Source organism: Aulostomus chinensis, chromosome 24, assembly GCF_037954235.1.
Source record: "Aulostomus chinensis isolate RoL2024-O1b breed Wild chromosome 24, RoL_Achi_v1.0, whole genome shotgun sequence".
Lineage (NCBI taxonomy): Eukaryota > Metazoa > Chordata > Actinopteri > Syngnathiformes > Aulostomidae > Aulostomus > Aulostomus chinensis.
Window position 1 is genome coordinate 14,651,225 of NC_141343.1, and position 21,238 is coordinate 14,672,462.

A 21,238-nucleotide genomic window follows, 5' to 3' on the forward strand; every position below is an offset into this window, starting at 1 on the left:
GCTGCTGCATTAAGCGAGACTTCAAATGGCAGATGACTCAAATGTTCCCGTTCTATGTATTCCACCATAGTATTTTTAGCATCAATAGATCGTGTGGGGGGGCGGCGGCACTCACTTTTTCTCATTCTTTGTCTCTCTATACCCCTCTGTCTCTTTTGCCCCCCCCCCCCTCGTGCCTTAAAGTATATTTCAACCCCCCCCCCTTTTTTTTTCTAATAGTTTGGACAAGTTATAATGAAATTTCCAATGATTTAGATTTTCACATCCATACACCAGGACGTCACAGCAGGACACTTTTAAAAAAAATTTTTATTTTTTATTTTTTGCACTGTTCTGGGGGGGAGAAGACTTTTCAGTTCTAAGTAAAAATGGAAATTCAAATATTTATACTATAATGACAAGCAAGATGAGCTGAGGAAGTGACGCAATCTAAAGTTCCAAAAATAGCCTCAAGAGTGCCTTCCCAAGTCAAGTGCGACTTGACTAAATACCCTTTTTAGTAATACATAAATTATAGGTAAATACTACAAAATGTCCCTTTTTTTGGGTTAAAAAAAAAAAGGCCCCCGACTTTTTTACAAGTTATATAAAAATTAGAATTTTTTTGCCTCTTTCTGAAATCTGTGCCAGTAAAATATGAGATTCTAACGCACAAAACAGAGAAATGCCCTGCTGCGACTCCAGAGCAGCGTTTGTAATCAGTCTTGCCTCCTTCAGGAAAAGTTGTTGTCCATCAACCAGAAACTGCAGTAATATTATTACTACATTACACTGAGTGGGTGGTGTAATGCCATTCAAAAGAGATGCAGAATATCGGAAAATATATGACGATTCCATCAAACCGTATCTTGAAACTCCTTTTTTGAAAGTTGTATCTTTAATTTTAGCTGAATTTGGCAGTAACAGATATGAGGATAAATAACATTCTATCACTAGAATTTTCCTCTTCATCAAGAGAAAGAAAAACAAAGAAACTAAAACAACAATCTATCGTGCGGTCGGTCATGGAAAAATAACCTGGAAAAGTTATGGAAAGATCATGGAAGTTTGCTTTCCAAATTCTTGAATTTTCATGAAAATATTTGGTTGAGTTCATTCTCAAAGTCAGAATCAGAAATACTGCATTGACGTCTTGTGTTGAATGTACTCCAAATCAAGTACACCAAGGTGCAGTCGTGTAGAACAAAGACGAAGAGTAAAATAGAAATGTGTAAAGTAGACATTCCATACATTCAACTACAAATGCACCACAGACACAGAAATGTGGAGGTTTCCTACAGGAAACACGTTGCATGAAAGCATGTAGCTTGTGGTTGTTTTGAGTTGAGTGGAAGCTTTAACTGCCTCATGTGTGAACTGACATGTCAGGGAATGTTGTGAAAATATATGTTTGTTTACAAAAGCTCCGATAAGTAAACGGCACCAGAGGTTAAGATTCCAACAAGTGAACTGCGGTCCAGCTGTTTCTCAGCCTGACAAACGTCAGGACACAGTGATGAAAAATGTCACGGTGGAAACTCGCTCTCTAACCTCCCCCCCTTCCTGTCTTTGTCCCTCTTTCCACCCTCCGTCTCTCCTCTTAAACTCCCTCCCTCCCTCCCTCCTCTCATCCACGCCTCATTAGCGTTAACTCTGATTGCCCCGTCTCACTCATCAAAGGGGGAAATCTCCCACTACACTTAATAATTGATGCTCTTAAACAGATTTATCCTTTTTAAAAAGCCCACTGACTCGGCCGTCCCCTGCGCCCCCCCCCCCCCCTCGGCCCCCCGCCCCGTCACTGTCTCCCTCACCCCCCCCCCCAACTGTTTCTTCAACACCCCACTAGAACCACTGGAACACATTAGACTCATTTTCATCTTTAATTGTGGGGTAAATCACTAGGTGGCAGCATAGTAACACAGGGCGCATACGTTGACAGGGCAGCAGGCTGAACATATGCTGGAGGTCTGTGTAGTGGGCTGCTGTTATCTTCACAGCCCAGATCAGAGGAGAGCAACCGTCCATCTCTCCACGCGTCTCTCCGCTTCCTCTGATTAGCCGATCAATGAGGCCGAGTCGATACCAGATCAATGGAAGTAATGTTCCCTGTGACCCATTTATGACCTTTTAAAAGCATCTGTTAACCACTGGTGTCTCGGCGGCGAGTGAGGAAGTCGTTTCCAGTACAAGAGCAAGCGGCGCGCACCGGGGGGGGGGGGGGGGGGGGCGACACACACAAGGCTTTGAAGTGTTGATGCACGTTTGACTCCAAAAATAACGCTTGATCACTTGTATAAAGAAATCCTACAGATTCAGAAAACAAGGGGTTTTAGTCATTTCAAGGTGGAAAAAATATTTTCAATTGTTTGATCATGAAAAGTATAATACAGACAAGCTTTCTGTTAAAATATAAGTAAGACAAATAATGAACAAATTTGATATCAAAATGAAGCAGGCGACATTATACTTTAGTGATGCAAACAGCCAGCATTGATGTTCAGATGGCAGATGCCATCTAGTGGCCATGGTAATTATGACAACAGGTAATAAGATGGCGTAGGAGACGCCGTGTGGAGTGGCGAAGGTCTCCTCACCTCAAAGTCGACAAAACCCACAACTTTTGTTGGCTTTTTGTTCGCCACAGAGTTTATTACCGGAAACAATCCAACACAGAAATGCCTCCAGCTTTTGTGCGATGGAAGTCATCGCGATGCTAACTTCTGGGTTAGCCTACAAAATTATGTCATCGCTCATTTAATATTTCAGACTTAATAAAACAGGGTGCCCGTTCTACCAGTTTTCATAGGTTGACTCATACTTACAAATCAGTGGAGTTTCCCTTTGATATACCATTTAAAGCAGGAATTATATCACAAATGATTAGGAAGTGAACAGATTAAGTGAATTATTTTCAAAGGAATATTTTCTGATTCTCATTTTCAGCATTTGCATGTCGTCTTATGCTAAGATGTTGGTGGTAGGCTGGGAGCTGGGATTGGTTGCTGGTGGTTAGAACATGAATGACTGTGGGATTACGGCGGGGATTACAGCATTTCCCATCAGAGGCGTGTTTTTCTGAATGAGTCTCACACAAGGCTCGCCTGATGATGTCATTCATGACAACCGTCCTCCAAAGAAAAACAAACAAATGTTGTAAACATTGGCAGTGGCCTATCCTGAAGTTTAAGTGGCAGATATGCCATCTTGTGGCTGAGCTTGATATGACGAGAAGAAGTTAAACAGTCTGGTGAAGCCAATGAAGGGATGTAGGAATGACTCCTAATCCACAAATACAAGCTAGCATTGTTGAACGTTCATCTAAAAGTAAGCGGGTTCTCAATTAGGTGCCTCAAATAAGCTTGAGATATTTTGTTATAACATAAGATACACGAGTGAATACAACACTTTGGAATTTTGAAGCATTTCTTCAAAAAACATCTGTCTAAGAAGTGGCTAACAAAGTACAGCGGTCATCACAGACATTAAAATTTAGCAAGCTAGCCAAAACAGAAGAAACGCAAAGCTTTTTGTGTTGACACTGATGTTAGAAGCGTAGTTTGTGGGGCTTATCAAACACCCCAGCCTGCCTTTTTTTTTATTGTTCTTCAGTCCCTCAGGGATGACACATTTTCATAACCCCAAAACTAGCATCTCCACGGATACCCCTGACTAATATCTAATAGGATTTTTCACAATGGATTGTGTTTTTATTGTTGAAAGTAATCTCTGTCGCGAAGCTTGGTTTTACACAATAATCTTCTCCATTGAACACCACGTTAGATTTCTTAAGTGCAGATGCAACCGTTAGCAGTACGAAGCTAACGTTATGCTATGAACGAATGATGCCACTTAACAAGTGACTTCGACATGGCCACCAATACACCAAAAAATGTTGCTTTGTTTTTTTCATCTTGATTTAGTGTCCACATCAACCTCTCTATTTTTTTTTTATCGATGTATTTTATGTCCTTGGACAAAATATTTTAAAAAAGCTTATGCTAGTGCTAATCACAGACCTCATTTGAGATATTTTGTACTGATGATGCTAACTTTTTCCCTGTGCCAGCCACTATTGAAAGTTTATATAAACCTCCTAATCCTGTGACCGTACTGGACCCATTGGGGAAAAATTAGCTCACTAAAATTGCTTTAAAGGAATATCTAAGCAGTAAAAGAGTGCAGAATGTGTGTGTGTGTGTGTGTGTGTGGGGGGGGGGGGGGCAGCACCAGTAGAAATCCCTGCCATACGTTAGCTGCACATGATTAGCCAGATAAATATGAGGCGACTAGGGAAACTGCTGGTGAAAGATTAGCGCCGGTTGTGTGGTGGAATGTTCATATTTGCATGGTGATAATGGCGATGCGGTAATTCGCCTTTCAGTTTGATGCGTAACACGGAGCCGTTAATTATCTCCCTGTGTTACCCCGTCTTCTTCCTCCTCAGCTCTGATTGCTGCTCCCGCTGTGAGCCGACGGGGAAGAGAGAAAATTTGACAACCTGTAAGCAGCTCAGCAGGGGGGAGGCTTGTGTGTGAGTGTGTGTGTGTGTGTGAGAGAGAGAGAGAGAGAGAGAGCTGTTTTTCTTCTTTCTCTACACTCTGCCGAATCCTTTGCTGCAAAATATAAGGAATTTTGGGTTGTTTTTTTTGTTGGTGGGGGGGGGGGTGAATGAGGATGAATAAATGAATCTCTCTTTCCAATCTGTCACACAATGAATAAACCACACGCAGAAAAATGGGATTAAAATTTGACTCTGGTTAATAAAAATTCTCCCGAAACCACGGAAATCTTTCACCTTGTGCACAATTTGTCAGCGCTTCATCTCCTCCCTCCCTCGGCTACATCCCTTCGCCCCTCCTGTTCACCGTTGTCAAGGGCAACTGGAGGATAGCGCAGAATACAGTAACACTGTCACCTGACTGGCAGGTGAATCTGGCAGGTGTGTGTGTGTGTGTGTGTGTGTGTGTGTTGTGTGTGCGCGCGGGGCTGTTGTTATGGTGCACGTGTTTGTTCCTACACGTTAAAGTCTTACAAAAAAAAGGTGGAGTGAGGCTGAGGAACACACACACACAAATACACACACACACAACACATATACACAAACATACACACACGCACTTATACACAATGTAAATGAATTGTGTGTTGGCAGGCTCACAGCTAATTCGGCATGAATATTTAATTATCTGTATACACATTACTATTACACTGAGCTGTGTGTGTGTGTGCGTGTTGCATTACTACATACGTGTGTGTGTGTGTGACCTTGTTAGCATGGATGTGACGCTTTCTCTGACTGACTTTACCAGCTACTTTGATTGAGATTATTTTCAGGTTAGTTTGTTTGCAGGTTTGTTTGTTTGTGAGTTTGTAGGATCATGAAAGTCTAATCAACAGTTGTTTTGTTGTTTTTTTCATGACATCCCGGATCCTGAACCCGGGTCTAGGCCTCATGAGCAACATATCCTTGTCATCAGCGGATTCCTTGAGTCGGCGTGGCTGAAAGAACGGTTCTGGAGTTCCTCTCGGTCCCGTTCTGGGTCCAGTTTGAAGTTACTTGAAGGCTCTGGATCCGCATCGCCTCCTCGAGTGCTTTGATTGTCTCAACTAAAGTTCCTTTTCTTTCCTCTGGGAAAAAAAACAGCGTCAGTTTTACCAACATTTGTCGACTAACTTTGGTCGTTGAAAACAAAAGTGACATTTATTTGAAATAGAAAAGAACAGTGTGTCTCCTTTGGTTTTCTCGCATTTCGACAATTCTTCAATTAACACAAACTTGAGGAGGAGCGGCTCTCTGGTGGAGGAGGAGGAGAGGCCCTCTGGAGGAGGAGGAGGAGGAGGAGGAGAGGCCCTCTGGTGGAGGAGGAGGAGGAGGAGGAGAGGCCCTCTGGAGGAGGAGGAGGAGGAGGAGGAGCACTTGGGAGGAGGAGGAGGAATGGCCCTCTGGTGGAGGAGGAGGAGAGGCCCTCTGGTGGAGGAGGAGGAGGGGCAGCCCTCTGGCGGAGGAGGAGGAGCGGCCTTCTAGAGGAGGAGGAGGAGCAGCCCTTGGGAGGAGGAGGAGGAATGGCCCTCTGGTGGAGGAGGAGGAGGTGGAGGAGGAGGAGCAGCCCTCTGGAGGAGGAGGAGGAGGAGCCGCCCTCTGGAGGGCGAGGGGGAGGAGGAGCAGCCTCTAAGAGAGCCTTCCACAAGAGAACTTGTTCAGGAGCAACTCGCATCTCTGGAATTGACTCAGCCTGTCGTAACTCCAGGGTTAAATTTATCTTGTGGCCACGAGTTAATGAAAATGTCTATCTCATGGCCTCAAAATAAATAAATCCCGGGTGGGGGGGGGGGCAAACTTTCATAAAAACACTGCCTCCCTGAAACTCTCCGGAGTGTTAGAAGTGTGTGAGTGTGAGGCAAGTGTCTCTGCCGAGCGCGCATGCGTGCGTGCACGCGTGATTTGCTCTCCGTTTAACCTCACAACCACAGCGATTCAACACGGCCGCGCTCTCTCTCTCTCTCTCTCTCTCTCTCTCTCTCACTCACTCCTCGGCCCCTGCTCCCTCCTTCCTTCCTCCTCCTCCTCCTCCCCTCCCTCCTCCTCTTCCTACCTGATTCAGATCCGTTCCGACGCTATGCGTATGACCGCGTCTCTCTCTGCAGGGCGAGCATCACCGGAGAGTCCCGCACGCCGCCGCCGCCGCCGCCGCTGACCGCCCGCCCGCCCGCCAGCGAGCACTCACAGCCGGCTGACGAGCAATCCAGGCCGGGGCACCCGGAGCGAGCGGACGGGGAGACACCACCACCTCCACCACCACCTCCTCCAGCACCGGCCGCCGCTGCTGGGTTACCAGAAGCAGGAAGACATCACCGAGGTAAATAAGATCCGCGTTTGATCGACACATGAGAGCGAGGCGGCGGCGGCGGTGGCGTCGGCAACCGTGCAGCTCGCCGTTTGTGACCGATGACGAGGAGTTCCATCGAATCTTCGTGCTGCTGGGTTCGGTTAATCGGACGGGGATGATTAATCGAGCTGGGTTTATTATTCATGACCCTTACGGCTTAAGAAAAAAAAATCCACATTCAAGTTTACTGTCATCACTGATGCTCTCTCTCTCTCTCTCTCTCTCTCTCTCTCTCTCTCTCTCTCTCTCACTCACACACACACACACACACACACACACAAACACACACTTTTTAGGCTGCTGCAGAAATGTGAAATCATGGTTTTGCAAGCCTGCAGTGTTGCCTTATCTTGATCACCCTCACCGTTGTTGACATCATCATCATCATCATCATCAGCCTCATTAACTGAGCTGAAAAGGACCCAGGAAGGAGTAAAAAAAAAAAAAAAAGAGGAAGTGAGAAGCAGAGGTGAGAGGTGGAGGAGTAGAAGAGAGAGAAATTTTGAGAATCTCAGCTTCCACTGAGGAAGCTCCGAAAATAAAGATCCAGTCCCCTCTGACATGAGCCTTTCTCTCCTGATCAATAATTAATCCCTCCGTCTTTTCCAGAGTTGGCGCCCGGACCTGCTGCTGTTCCATTTTCCATCTTCTTCCCCTTCATCATCTCCTCTGGAAACTTTTTATTTTTATTTTTTCACCCTCCCCCCTGGCCCTTCCATCATGGCATCCAAACTGAACCCCAACGTCCTGTACGTGGCCGAGCCCGGGGAGCCGCTGGGGTCACCCCAAGCTGACTCTGACAGGACTCCCATTGTAAGTACTGTCCATATACTCAGCTGCTTTCAGAGTAAAAAATACTGCTAACTTACAAAGGGTGTACGTGGTTTGTCCAAATCTGCTTTCAGTAGTACTTTTTGCCCTGCAAAGATAAAGTTACACCTTCACTTACACAGCCACGTTTGCTAAAACGTACGTTGGGTAACGTTATGATAGCCAACTCTAGCTAACGTTATTCTTGGTGTCTCTAAGCCTCTGAGGTTAACAAGCTGGTCACTTCAGTGAAAAGATAAGGCCACCGGTAACATTGACATTCTAATCAGTAAAAATGACACAGAAAGCCATCAAATATTAATCAGCTACCATGCAACGCAAGTCCCAGGGCACCGGTAATTCAGAAAAAAAAAATCATCCATCACAATACATCAGAACCTGTGAACGCGACGCGAAGCCTTCAGAAAAATTGGGCGCATGAGGGCGGCGTAAACTCACGACAGCACTGACGAGAACGCAGAAATGTGTAGTCAAGAGAGTTAGTAGTTGTTTACTAAAATGAAATAATCTGAAAAGAGTAAGAAAAAGAGGAGGGGGGAAAAAAAAAACACATTTAGGTGAGGAGAGTGTGGACCCTGCAGAGGGGGTCTCACGTACTGGAGCCAAGGCTAGGATATGTAGGCTCAAGCTCAGCTCGGCTTGGATATGTAGGCTAATGTTAGGCTAGGCTCAGCTATGTAGGCTGAAGTTAGGCTAGGCTCGGCTATGTGGGCTAACAGTCAGCTAGGCTCGGCTATGTAGGCTACCACAAAGATAAGGTGCTAAGGGAATCTAATGTCCTACCTCTACTGGCTGCTCCGTTGGCTGTTGACGGTACCCCGCTGGGCAGTAACGAGTGAACACTACTAGAAAAACAAAAACGAGCGATGACACCTACCAACTTTCCTTTACGCCAATATAAATTAACCACCATATATGATGTAAATGACTCAAAATGTTCTCTGCGCGTATAGAACGTGATGAATTAACCCACGTGTGTCCAGGAAGGTCACCTGGGGGGACTAGATTAGCATCTGTGCATCCCGATGCCTCGTTTTCAGCCTGTCAGACGTTCACAGTTGTGTACATGGTGAGTTAGACAGGAAGTGTCAAGAGTGGAGTTCCTGAGCTGTAATGGCTCAAACACACGGACGTGTCACTACACGCTTCTGCTGTAGTCAAAACAGCAGCGCTAATTACCTGTGAAGGCCCTCGCTGCAGGTCTGGTCTCGCCTCTCTGCAGCTACACAACCTTCCAGGCTGAAACCAGGTGGAAAGATTCAATTTGGTGTACAAAAGACAATGAACTTTAAAACGGGTACCACTAACCTGTGCAGACTTTGTATACAATCACACAGTGAGGCAGATAACAGGAAAGTACCTGCGGTGTAAAAAGCAGCAGCATCGCATCATGCAAAAAGAGGTGTGCCTTGTTTTTCCTCACCTTGAAATCATACCTGACTTTTTGACTTGGAGTTGCTAGGTCACGTAGCAATGGAGGCCACTGAAAACAAAAACATGATCATTTCATGACAATATCACTGGGAAAATGGGGAGGGGCGGGGCTTGGATGAAAAGAGGTGTGGCTTATTATTGTTAGTTGTTATATATATCATTTTTCCAACCTTGTACAATATTATTTGGAATCACGAGGTCACATGACGTGGAAGCTATTGAAAAATCAATGAATTTTGTATAATGATTTAAAGTTTCACATATCGGCTTATATCTTCTTTATTTTCTATCCAATAAATGTTTTTAATTTGACAACTGTTCTGTACACTGTAGTAGTAAACAGAAACTACAACAGAGAATAACAGGGATTATAATGATTCAGCCCTTGAATTGTCCAAAAAAATGGATGCGCTAAATGATGAAAATGATCAAAGATTAATTGAAAAATGATAAAAAATGATGTATTGAAAAATTTTACTTAATTTTTACTACTTTCTGTCTCGGCTTTAATGTCACTTGACCTTGGAAAATTGTCCTTGACGCATCTAGCAGACTCCCGTGGTGTGAATGGTACCTTATGCTCCGGGTGTGAATCCACCCATAATAATCTGACCTGCTGTTGATTCTTTTTGTCCCAAGGCTGGAGAAGCGGGAGAAGAGTCCTCAGACAGCGACGGGGAACAAGAAGACACGTCGCACAAGTTGATACGCAAGGTGTCGACGTCGGGACAGATCCGGACCAAGGTAGGAGAGAGAGAGAGTTTTGGTAGGGATCCAGCAGGTTCCCGGTACCACCAGACTTGATGGAATGTCTTTTAACAGAAGAAAAAAAACAGGAAATGACTAGATAGGACATGTGAAGTACCTCTGTCGGTGGAACTTTACACCACTTGTGTACTGCGTCTCACTTTGCCTTCAAGTTTTTGAGCTCTCGCACGCTGTGGTCGGCTGACTTCCTGTTCAGGTCTTGCTCAGTTCTTGTCGTACCACCAAATTTTCTGAGAGCCGCCACTCTTGTTGCTTGAGGTGATTGTTGACCTGCGGAGTGTGTTTTATTCTAATGGTTTGATATGACCTTCTTACTGGCAAACACACACACACAAAATTCTGTCTCATCTGTTATTGATGAACTTATGTCCACAATAAGGAAGCAAAATATTGTGTGTGTGTGTGTGTGTGTGTGTGTGTGCGCGCGCGCTGAAATCATTATTCATTACCTGCATTGACCATCAACCATAATTCACGCGCCGATCGATCGGAGGCACAAAATACCAGACTGCCCCCGTTGTCATGGGGATAGCATCCCATAATGTCAGCCCTGGTCCTGGAGCTGATGTTGCTACCTGATATCACGCTGATATCGATCGGCTAATCTCCTGGAAAGCTGGCGTGCATTGAGGGTGTTTGATGCGTCTGTGTGACGACCCTGGGGAGACCCTAACTTTTAATGGCAGCTGACCTTGTAAAAGGTTAAAAAAAAAATTACAAAAGGGGTGATGATGTCACTGGAAAGCTCTCTTCATATTGGTTAAAAACAAAAATAATTAAAAAAAAAAAAAAAAACGCTGCTGCTTATAGCGGTATTGGTGCTAGCAAGTGTCAATCATTCCTTACTGTGAGACTGAATTCCATCAAACCTGCCAGAGGGGCAGAGCCTGTGACGAGGAACCTGTTGAAAGTCGGACGAGTCGTAGCGTCGACCAGATTCTCTCCAAATGGCACCTTCAGAACTCGGTGGTTGGTTACTGGGAAGAAGTTTGGTTGAATAGCGTTACCGTAGTGAGGAGCCAGCCATATTTGACATAGAACGGGAAACTGTTGTAACTGGACTCCGTGTGTCTTTTCTCTTTTTCAATCCGGTCCTCAGGGAGTAACGCATTCACCGTAACACCACTTTCTGATCTTTCATGCTTTGATCTGAGGACTCGCAAAGATGTGAGTCCTCAGATCAAAGTCCTCACTGTAACGCTACTCCCTGATCTTTCATGCTTTGATTTGAGGACTCGCAAAGATGTGAGTCCTCAGATCAAAGCCCTCACTGTAACGCTACTCCCTGATCTTTCATGCTTTGATCTGAGGACTCGCAAAGATGTGAGTCCTCAGATCAAAGCCCTCACTGTAACGCTACTCTCTGATCTTTAATGCTTTGATCTGAGGACTCGCATCTTTGCGAGGTCAACCAAGCAACCAGTAACAGAAGCAAGACTCTTGAATTAAAACAAATATTGTTCAATTCAACCTTTTAATCCTTCCTGTTTTCCAGGCTTCCATTTGTGTGGGGGCTGATTAGATTGTGTTAGCCTGCGGGGGTTGTGTGATTTAGATTAAACTAGTCATGGACTCCCAGATTACGCTTAACTGACAACAATGGCTTGAGCGGATTAACGTGTCCCTTTTTGTTAGTTCGTGTGGGTGAGTTCATCTTTGCACACTTACTCAGAAGGGTGCGCCGCCGCCTCCTGCCCCCGCACTCCTCTGCTGCTCTTGTTAGCAAGGTGCTAATTCTTTTCAGCGGTGACGTGACATCCTGACACTTTTAGATTAATTCTTTGCCCACAAAGTCCCTAAACAATTAAGCAGATGCTGCGATAGCCCTCGATGATGAGGCGTTTTCATTTCCGCGTCCTCTCTTGACACGTTCCCAAAGATAATTAAATATCTTTGGGTTTAGAGACAAGATTTTTCACGCCGGGGCATGACTCAAGTACATTTTTATCTCTGTAGAAGTCGCAGACTCTCTTTGGGATGTGAGGATGATAACTGTATTTTTAGAGTGTATTTCTTTTAGGCTTTTGGATGCGGTGCGTAGGGTAACACCATTGAAACCGCCGCCGTTTCCCTTCAGCACACTTTCACACACGCCAGCTCTGAAAATGGTCGCTGCCGCTGTTTTATGGTGTAATCAAAGTGAATGTGACCTTGGAGCTTTTGCTAATTGACTGAGCCGGTAAAACTCAGCCCGCAGGCTCCACGTTAGATGTTTAAAGTTGATGGAGATTAAATGCGGCCGCTGCTTGCTGAAGGTGTGTGTTCTTGTATTCCGCGTATATATTCAGGAGAGCCTGTTTGAGCTGTGACCTTCAGTGTAAAAGCAAGAGATTTAGAGTTTCGCCTGCAGAGAAAATGAGCCGTCCCGCTGGAAAAAATACAGGAGATGGAGCTTCTTGAATTAAAACTCATAACCCTGCTTTTTTTTTCCTCTCTATTTAATGCTAATAAAATAACCTAGAAAATAATTTCCTCCTCAGGCTACGATCAGGATGCTGCTCATTATTAGCCTGCTAAAACTAACCTTGGAAGATGGAGAGATTTCTGGTGATTTGTTGCTGTTGTTGTTGTTGTTGTTTTTTTTTTATGGCGACATCATAAATCCCAAACACTGCAGCAGCTCTGATCAATACCGTGCATTAAATCTATATGAAGTATCTGACACTTTATTGTTATGGGAAATGATATAAGTCACATTCCAGTGCAGACGATTTATATGACGGTGCTCCAGAGGGCAAACACATCCATGGTTTTAGCCTTTTTTCAGGCAATTAAAACTTTTTTTAATAAGAAAACATGTTTTTATGGTATAGGACAGAAAAACATGTTTTTATTGTGTAGGATAAAACTGGAATTTATTGTTCCCTATATTTTCTGACCAGTATTAGTTAACCTCAAGATATCTTCATTCAGACAGTCTGGGGGCTCCTGCTAAGCTAGCAGATGCTACTTAAAGTGATACACCACCCGAAAACTGACCCCTGGTTTATCAGTTACGCGCCACTGGATGTCTTTCATTCATGAAGAGTTTTTCCTCCCCTGTATGACATTTTTGGAAACTTTTAAGAAATTGCTGGCTAAATACTTTCCTTTGCTGGACGCTAATGGAGAGCAAGGATTAGCGACAGCAAAACTACACCATACAACGTCTTGAAGGGGTTGTTTGGTTTCATCCAAGTTTTCTTTATCCAGCTGTACTGTCAACCCTCGGCAAAAACTTAAGTTTGAGCTATAAACAACTACATAAAAAGAGTTCTGGTTCTCTTCGATGGTGCCAGCGTGACTGTGTGTTGGAAGTTCCTAGCCTGTGCGGTGTGCTGCGTAACATCGAAGAGCTGAGGCGTTTTTGTCTATACTGTATGATGATGATGAATGTAATTAAATCAATTATTCAACTGTCAAGGCCCCGTGTGTGATTTCTGACACGATAGCAAATGTCCTTGAAATGCAGACAAGAAGAAAAGCGCAAGCTAGCTAGCGAAACCGCAGTGCACCGTTTGTAGAAACACTTGGATTTTCTTTCTTTCGCCTCCTCTTGGAAAAGTTTTGAGAGACGATCATGTGACACAAGCGCCAATCATTCTAAAAGACAGAGCGTCACCTGTGTCACTTGCTCTCACACAGTCTGTGGTTCTATTTGTAAATATGCCTCCACCTCCATTCTGATTCTGTTTTTCTTCCCTTCTTTTTGTCTCTTTCTACCTCCAGGCTCAGTTACATAAGGTTTCACACTCTTTCTTCTTCCCCTCCTCCTCCTCCTCCTCCTCCTCCTGTTTTCCTTGCTCTCATTTACTGTGTGGAAAATAAAGGAGACACAGGATGAGAATGAGGCCAACTAGCGTGTGTTAAGTGTGTGTGTGTGCGTGTGTGTGTGCGCGTGTGTGTGGGGCACCATGGTTGAGGCTCTGAGTGGGCCGATCACGCAAGCTGTAATGGACAAGTGCATAAAACTACACACACTCTCACTCTCACTCTCACTCTCACTCTCTCTCACACACACACACACACACAGAAAAGGGCAATCCCTTCATTATGTTTATTTCCATGTGAGGCACCAAACAACCCGTTTCCTTTGTCTTTTCTCTGTCGCCTTCAGGACCCTTAACTTTAGTCACTCATCAGCTTCCTCACCCTCTTTTCTTTCCCTTCTCTTCTAAAAGGGAGACTTTATGTGACAACGCGAACAAGTTACCTCAGTAGCCTCCCGAGATAAAAACCAAGCCGTTGCAGCTCGACAGTCTTTGAGCAGTAAACAGGGTTCTAAGCAGTTAACGGCTCAACTGCAGTTGAACCCTCCAACCTGAACCGGATCCGCTGATAAGACCGCTTCTCTGACGCCCGTGCTTGTTCCTACACACTCCGTCGACGTTCCTTCCGATCAAACTTCTATCTGAATTGATGGAACGTGTGGTTTCATCATTCTGTTAGTTTCGTAGCTCAGTTTAAATAGATTAAGCAGTGGGTGGAAGGAAGTTAATGCTCATAAATAAATAACGAAAATCACCCAAATGAAATGGGATATTCAGAGCAGAATAAAATCAGAGGAGACCATTGCTTTGTTCACCGCATCCCAATGTGTGCAGGTCAGATGGAACGTTCCTGAAAGAACTTATTGAATTGACCATTTAAACAAAAAAAGACATATATAGCATTCTTTTCTGCATTTGACGTACTGTAATTGTAATATTGGCACATATCTGAAAACACGTACGCCTGTGCGATGTCCGTGTGATAGTTCAATGTATTGGCCCTTAAAAGGACATAATACTCACGCCTCCGACTGCCCAGTAATCCTGAGTCCAAGCGAGCATCAGTGCCAGATCTAGAGAAATTCCCTCGAGCCGTTCTTCTTGGCCGGAGCAACCAGGAATGCCATTCAAGGACAAAAACATGACTTGTGAGGTCACAGGTACTTTGTCATCGCCATCATATCCCAGAAACGTTTGCGTGGAATTTGCCCAAATTCCCTCTGACGTGTTCATGAGAATGGGACAGGTGGACCGACTGAAAATAAAGGCTCTCTTGGTTGAGTTCCCAGGAAATGTTAGATGGTGGTGGTGCGCGTTCTTCTTCTCCTTTGTCCTTTGTCTGTGCTATTTGACTTTCTTCTTGTTGTTTTTTTTAAACAAGAAGAATCAATGAATGCTAAATTCACTCTGCTTCCTAATCAAAGACCTCTCCCTCTAAAATAGCAGCACCACTTCAGATCATTATATAACCAGTTATATTTCCGGCATTTTGAGTGGTAACCAACAGGTAACACCCCCCCCATCCCCCGTCCCCCATCCCTGTAGGTTTCCTTCAGGGCGCTTTGGAATCGAACTCGCTATATTTGTTCGGTTTTATCTGCATCTCACTCCTGGTGTATGAATCTGTGTGGGTGTTGACTGTGATGAAGATGAGGACAAGTTATACGTGTGTGCGCGCGCGAGTGTGTGCGTGTGTGGGACGGTAAACATAAATGGGTTGAGGAGAGTGCCTGAGTGTGTGGGATGGCCGGTGTTGTGTATGTATGCGTTGATTTATGCCCTTGGCTAGATGTGATACAGCTGCAGTAGTATGTGTGGGCCAGTACTGAGAGAGAGAGAGACAAAAGGGAGAGAATTAGTAAGCGGAAGAGGGGAAGGGAGATGGAGTGGAAAGTCTCAGCGAGAGAAAGAGCTTTAATACCTCTATTTACCTTCACAACAAGCTGCCGGAGCTCTAGAGGACGAGTTTTTAAGACGTGATGCTGTAGACGCCGCTGCAGAGGTGCATAAAACCCATTGCTCACTTACCCTCTACGTCAGTAAAGGCGCGCAAATGACAGTGTTTTGTGAACTCCATTTTCTTTATTTTTTGCTCTTCTGTCACTTCTTTTTATGGATCCCCCCCCCCCCCCCCACACACACACACACATCTTTAACAGCACTTCAAGGGGAAAAGACTTGTTACCTATAACCAGAGTTCTAACTTTACTTACCAAGATATTTTTGCTCGCTGCAGCACTTTGTATCTGGTTTTCCTGGAACTCCGCAAGTGTCCCTGAACACATGACCAGGTCCCCTACAAAAGCATATCACAACTTACAGCTGAATTAAATGACAATTTTACAGGTCGTATATTCATTATTCTTCATTTTGTCCTTGTAACACAAGAGTTTTCATGAGCAAGAGGGGCAAGGATGTGATGCTATGCTATCAAGCTGACGTTTTACAGGGGGACAATAAAATGAAACAAGGGTGAGTTTGTCTGAAAGGAAACTGAAACATTGTGACAAGGCCGCAACATTAAGGATAGAAACGTAAACGGGGTTAGCACAAGTTCATTTATTTTGAACATGAAGCTCCAGTTGTTTGTGCTCAACTTTGTGTACTTTTACCATCTACAAAAGCAGCAACGTGTTAACCAGGGATTAATTTTACCAATCGTTAGCTGATGCTGTCATTCTTAAGCTCATGCTACCGCCTGCATTTAATAGCCGCGATGTCGCCTTACAAACTCACCAAACGCACAACTTATAGCCAACAACTTTGCGATGATTCACAAGCGAACGGATGTGTTAAAAGCCACGAGGGATCTTTTGGAAGTGCTGGTCTTGACTGTGTTGCTCCAGTGTTAGCATTAGCTCGCTTTGCTGGGCTGCTAACGCTCATCACCATGATAGAGTGAGAAATGTGGGGGGAAGTTTTAACGACTTTCTTCCATGAAAACTCACTGAAGTTTGACCAGCAGTAGTGTCATGGACGGAAGGGCAGCACTAGCTTACAGTGTTAGCCTTCTTATTCTTTTAGCCTCCCCAGGGTTGTGTCAGTTAAACAGAATTTGACAGCCGAGATGAAACTGTAAACAGTGATTGTCAAATTCAAAGTTTTGCAGTCAGAGCAGATCTATGTCCAGATACACAGGTAGCACACACAGATCTCCAGGTCAATGCCAATCCTATGCTAACGGTTGCTAACGTTTTGGCCTACTGGCTTTCATCACAGCACGTTAGCAGATGTGTGTGTGTGTTTGTGTGTGTTTGTGTGTGTGTACTAGTGAGTACTTAATAACTGGAAGTTGAGCAAGTGTGTTCCTGTCATCCAAACCTGCTCGCCTCATTTGTACGGCTCCAGCATCACTGCCGGCATTTTATGGGTAATCTATTATAAATCGGCTAACTTGACATGATCCACAACGGATGCAGTGGCTTCTATTGATTTGGTGTAATGAAATTACTCGAATATTCGGGTTGTTTATCATTCCTGCATGAGTGTACACGCACACACGTGTCTAAATGCAGGGTCAGTGTGTATCTGGTGTTTGTTAACTTGAACCTTTTAACTTCCTTTTCATTGATTCGACCGTTGGCCGACAGGTAAAGCAGGAAGTTTTAAGAGTTCACAAACGCAAAGTTGACAGTTTATTTACGACCTCCGAAATTCTTTCAAAACAGACGACATATTACAACAGAAATGGCTGTTTTTTTTTTTCTTTTCAGGTGATGACAAATTTGACGTAAAACAACGGAGAAACTTTTATTTTTTTCTGTTACAAAAGTGCTTTTATATCCTGGCATGTTGTCACTGCACACCTCACCTCTCTCTTTTCCGCCCTTTTGTGTCTCTTTACATTTTTATTTCATTTCCCTTCTTTCATTGTGGCCACCTGGTTGCCTTTTATTCCTTCTGCCTTGATCTCTACAGGCCTCCCACCTTCGTCTCCTCTCTGACCTCCTTCGTTCATCATCCCGTCCTTCCTTCCTTTCCTTTCATCCTCTCCCCCTTCATCTCTCTACTCTTATTTGCTCGACGTTGCTTTTTTCTTCTTGTCTTTATGTTTGGAAATCCTTTTTTTCTTTTTATCCTTTGCCGTTTCTCTGGACTCACTTACATCCTTAATTACAGGTAAATTAATTTCCATTAGATCTGGGTGGAAGAATGAATAAAAAGGCTTGTCTTGGCTTATTTTGAACAGTTATTTTTTTCTGTCAGTGTCTTAATGGGTGCGTTGTGATCGTGATGTCATGTGTTCCCATTCTCAGATTAAATTGTACAAAATCAAAGTAAGGGAACGAGTTTTGTCATGGTTACAAATTAATCAGTATCTGGGAACAAGAAGTTACATCTTGTGGAAAGAAATGAATCAGAAATGTGGGAGCAACTTAAATCTTCACCAGAAATGAATTTAAATTTGGGAACAAGTTATATACTGTGGCAACTAATTGATAAAAACAGGACGAAAGTCATATCTTGTGGCCACAAATCAATCTGTGTGGGAACAAATTCCATCTCTTGGCCAGAAATGAATCAAAATGTGGGACGGAGTTATATCTTGTGGCCAGAAATTGTTACAAATTTGCAAACAAGTTAAATGTTGTTATCAGAAAATGAACCAAATTGTGGGAACGAGTTATATCTTGTGGCCAGAAATTGTTACAAATTTGCAAACAAGTGAAATGTTGTTATCAGAAAATGAATCAAATTGTGGGAACGAGTTATATCTTGTAACCAGAAATGTATAAAAAAAAAATTGGGAACAAATAACAAGTTGTTACCAGAAATTAATCAAATTGTGGGAACGATTTATATCTCATGGACAGAAATGGAAAAAACTCAGGAACAAGTTACATCTCATGGCCATATATTAAAGTGTGGGAACAGTTATATCCTTTGGCCATTAATTGATCAAAGCGTGGGAACAACTTACATCTTGTGACCACAAATTTATCAAAGCTGGGGAACAAGTAACAAGGCCATAAATTAAAGCGTGGAGCCAAGTTATAGTCTGGCCAAAAATGTGTAAAAGTTTGGGAACAACTTACATTTTGTGGTTATAGATAAATCAAACTGAGGGAACAACTGACATCTCATGGCCACAAATTAATCCAAATGTGGGAACAGCTTGTATACCGTAGCATCTGTGTGGCCACTCTGGGGCTCCGTAAGTCAGATCTTGTTTCATCTTCACAGTTTTATGTCAGCAGATGTAGTTTTCTGGGTTGCTAGGACTTGTCAGCCTGTCAGCCAACGATGGCGAGACGTTCTGATGCTGCTCTGAATAACAAGAACATTTGGAACATCTGCAGTTCTGTTACAACTCCTGCTCTGTAGCTCTTCTCTCAGTCTCGCTCCTGTCTGTTCCATCTCCATCCTGCCCATCATTCCTCCTCCCTTCCTCCACCATAAGGCTCTGGTCTACAACAGGCTGTTATCCAGTGTGTGTGTATGTGTATGTGTGTGTGCGTGTGTGTGTGTGTGGGGGGGGAGTTAATGAGTTATCTTCAGCGACTGTGTCAAACATAGTGACACTCACTTTGGAAATGTGCTAATGACAAGGACACCACAATATCTCTTGGATGAGTGTGTGTGTGTGTGTGTGTGTGTGTGTGTGTGTGTGTGTGTGTGTGTTGTTACTAAAGAGCTAATGTGTGCTTTCAGTCAGTGGCAGCCCCATGTTTGAGTTATCACTAATGAGCAAACACATTGACAGGTGTGCATTTGTCTGTTTGGATGTGTGTGACTACGCGCTAATGTGTGTTATCAATCAGTGGAGTGTGTGTGTGTGTGTGTGTGTGTGTGTGTGTGAGTGTGTGTGTGTGTGTGTGTGTCAACAGCCAACTCAACATTTTGACAAGTGGAGAATGACAACTTGAATTTTGATTTTCAGTATTTTTTTTCTAGTCATCAGAACCAGATGCTCGTATCCAAAGCAGCCTTGAATTTCTACCGTGTCAGTTATGCCCGTAAGATCTGTGACTTTCAATCACAGCATAAAGGAAATCCATTCTTCTTCAGTGCTCAAAAGCAGTAGCTTAAGCCTACACTGGAAAGTGAGCCGTGCTGCTTCTGGCAACTCCTCCGTTTGAATGGTGAGAAGAATTTATTTGCGGTTTGTAATGTTAAGTTGAGTTTAGACTTTTCCCAAAAGTTCTGCAGGGATGTTGCCATAAATTTTCCCAGGACTAATTTAGACAAATGACGAGACCTTTTGCAACCAGAATGGATGGGATGCACCCAAGGCGCTTGTGGTGTATCTTTGTATCAGAACAACTCTAACTAGCCGCCAATCAGCTGCAAATCCAACCGAATTTTCAGAGGCGTAGTTTAGTTTTCAAATCACAGAAAGGTGCCATTGTAGTCGAAGGCCAATTCTGTGTCAAAACCATCCTGCTGACACATGGACTTAAGAAAAACACCTTTGTTTGATACAGAACCACACAAAAACCACAACGTGATCATTTTGATGAGTTTTTCAATGGATAATGAGTATAATGATGCAGAAAAATTAGCATTCCCATCGCTTACACCGCAAATCATAAGGGCCAATTAGTCAAAATCATCAGATAACAGTTCTTTGCTGTGCAGCCTTACTTGCTAACTGCATTGGCAAAAGCTAGCAGATCTTCAAACAATTTCCCCTTTTAATTCTTTGTGAAACACTTCTATTTTCAAAATGCTGAGTTGTGTGTTACTCCTATTAGATCTTAAAACTTGGGAAAATCTATGGAACCTTCTTTTAAATAAGATCTTCAGGATTTTGAAAATGGTGACGGAATCATTGACGAAAACCTGTATTCCTCCACCGTATGAGCAGATTGAAATATGAAATAAAAAACAGCAATAAAAAGGTCAGACCTCTGACTTCTGTTCATAATCACTTATCTGTGCGCCTCTGTTCAATAGATATTTTAAAAAAAAAATCAATATATAACAGCTATAAGTGATGTCGAGGGAAAATGGGATGACAACGTACTTGTTTATGGAGCTAACAGAAAAACAGCTAACAAATTCTGCTGCTTTAGCCACACAAACCCAATCACAAGTTTTTTTTTTTCCTTCATTGGCGCCTGACTGAGGACAGAATGGTGTGAACGTGAAGCTGTTTAGTCATCACAGCGTTTGTCTCTCAATGACAAAGAAACCACAGCGTTTCCTCTGATGCTATTTTTCTGTCACTGCTAACGTTTGTCCGGTTGGCGTGTTGTTGAAAACCACAGCGAACGTAGAGACTCAAATTTACTGTTCTGCTTTTCTGTACCGTACTTCTACTCTTTTATTTGCTTCTCTTCCTTTTTCCCTTGTTTTTACTTCTCTCTTCCCTGGCTCTCATCTTTTTTTTTTTAACCCATGCTATCGCTTCATCTTCTCTCAGTGGCTAAAAATAGTATCACTCTGGGTTTTGCTGTTTGCCTTCCCCTCTTGAAACCTCTTTAACAGGAAGTAAGAGACAGTTGCCATTCACGCACGCAAGCAATACTGCTGTCCTGTCCTAAGAAAGCGTGCAAAGTTTATGACCCGTTTTAAATTGCAAAATCAGCATTTGTTTTTTGAGTGTGTGATGCATGCATGTTTGTGCGTTTGTGTGAGTGCATG

General features: G+C 43.5%; 1 protein-coding gene and 1 long non-coding RNA gene across 2 annotated transcripts in view; one reads left to right on the top strand and one right to left on the bottom strand.

The window, feature by feature from the left end:
* Nucleotides 1–5,590: 5,590 nt before the first annotated feature.
* Nucleotides 5,591–8,693, bottom strand: LOC147238820 (uncharacterized). The gene is made up of 4 exons (XR_015111724.1): nucleotides 8,674–8,693; nucleotides 8,484–8,542; nucleotides 7,739–7,788; nucleotides 5,591–5,610 (listed from the first exon to the last, which is right to left on the bottom strand). It is a non-coding gene; the product is annotated as an uncharacterized LOC147238820 (long non-coding RNA).
* The window catches only part of LOC147238821 (diacylglycerol kinase delta), a 67,660-nt gene continuing 52,918 nt past the window's right edge, over nucleotides 6,497–21,238 (top strand). Inside the window, exons 1-3 of the mRNA XM_086196811.1 lie at nucleotides 6,497–6,839; nucleotides 7,479–7,682; nucleotides 9,774–9,878. Coding sequence (XP_086052937.1) covers nucleotides 7,590–7,682; nucleotides 9,774–9,878 — 198 coding nt within the window. The 5' untranslated portion in view covers nucleotides 6,497–6,839; nucleotides 7,479–7,589. The remainder of the gene's footprint in view (nucleotides 6,840–7,478; nucleotides 7,683–9,773; nucleotides 9,879–21,238) is intronic.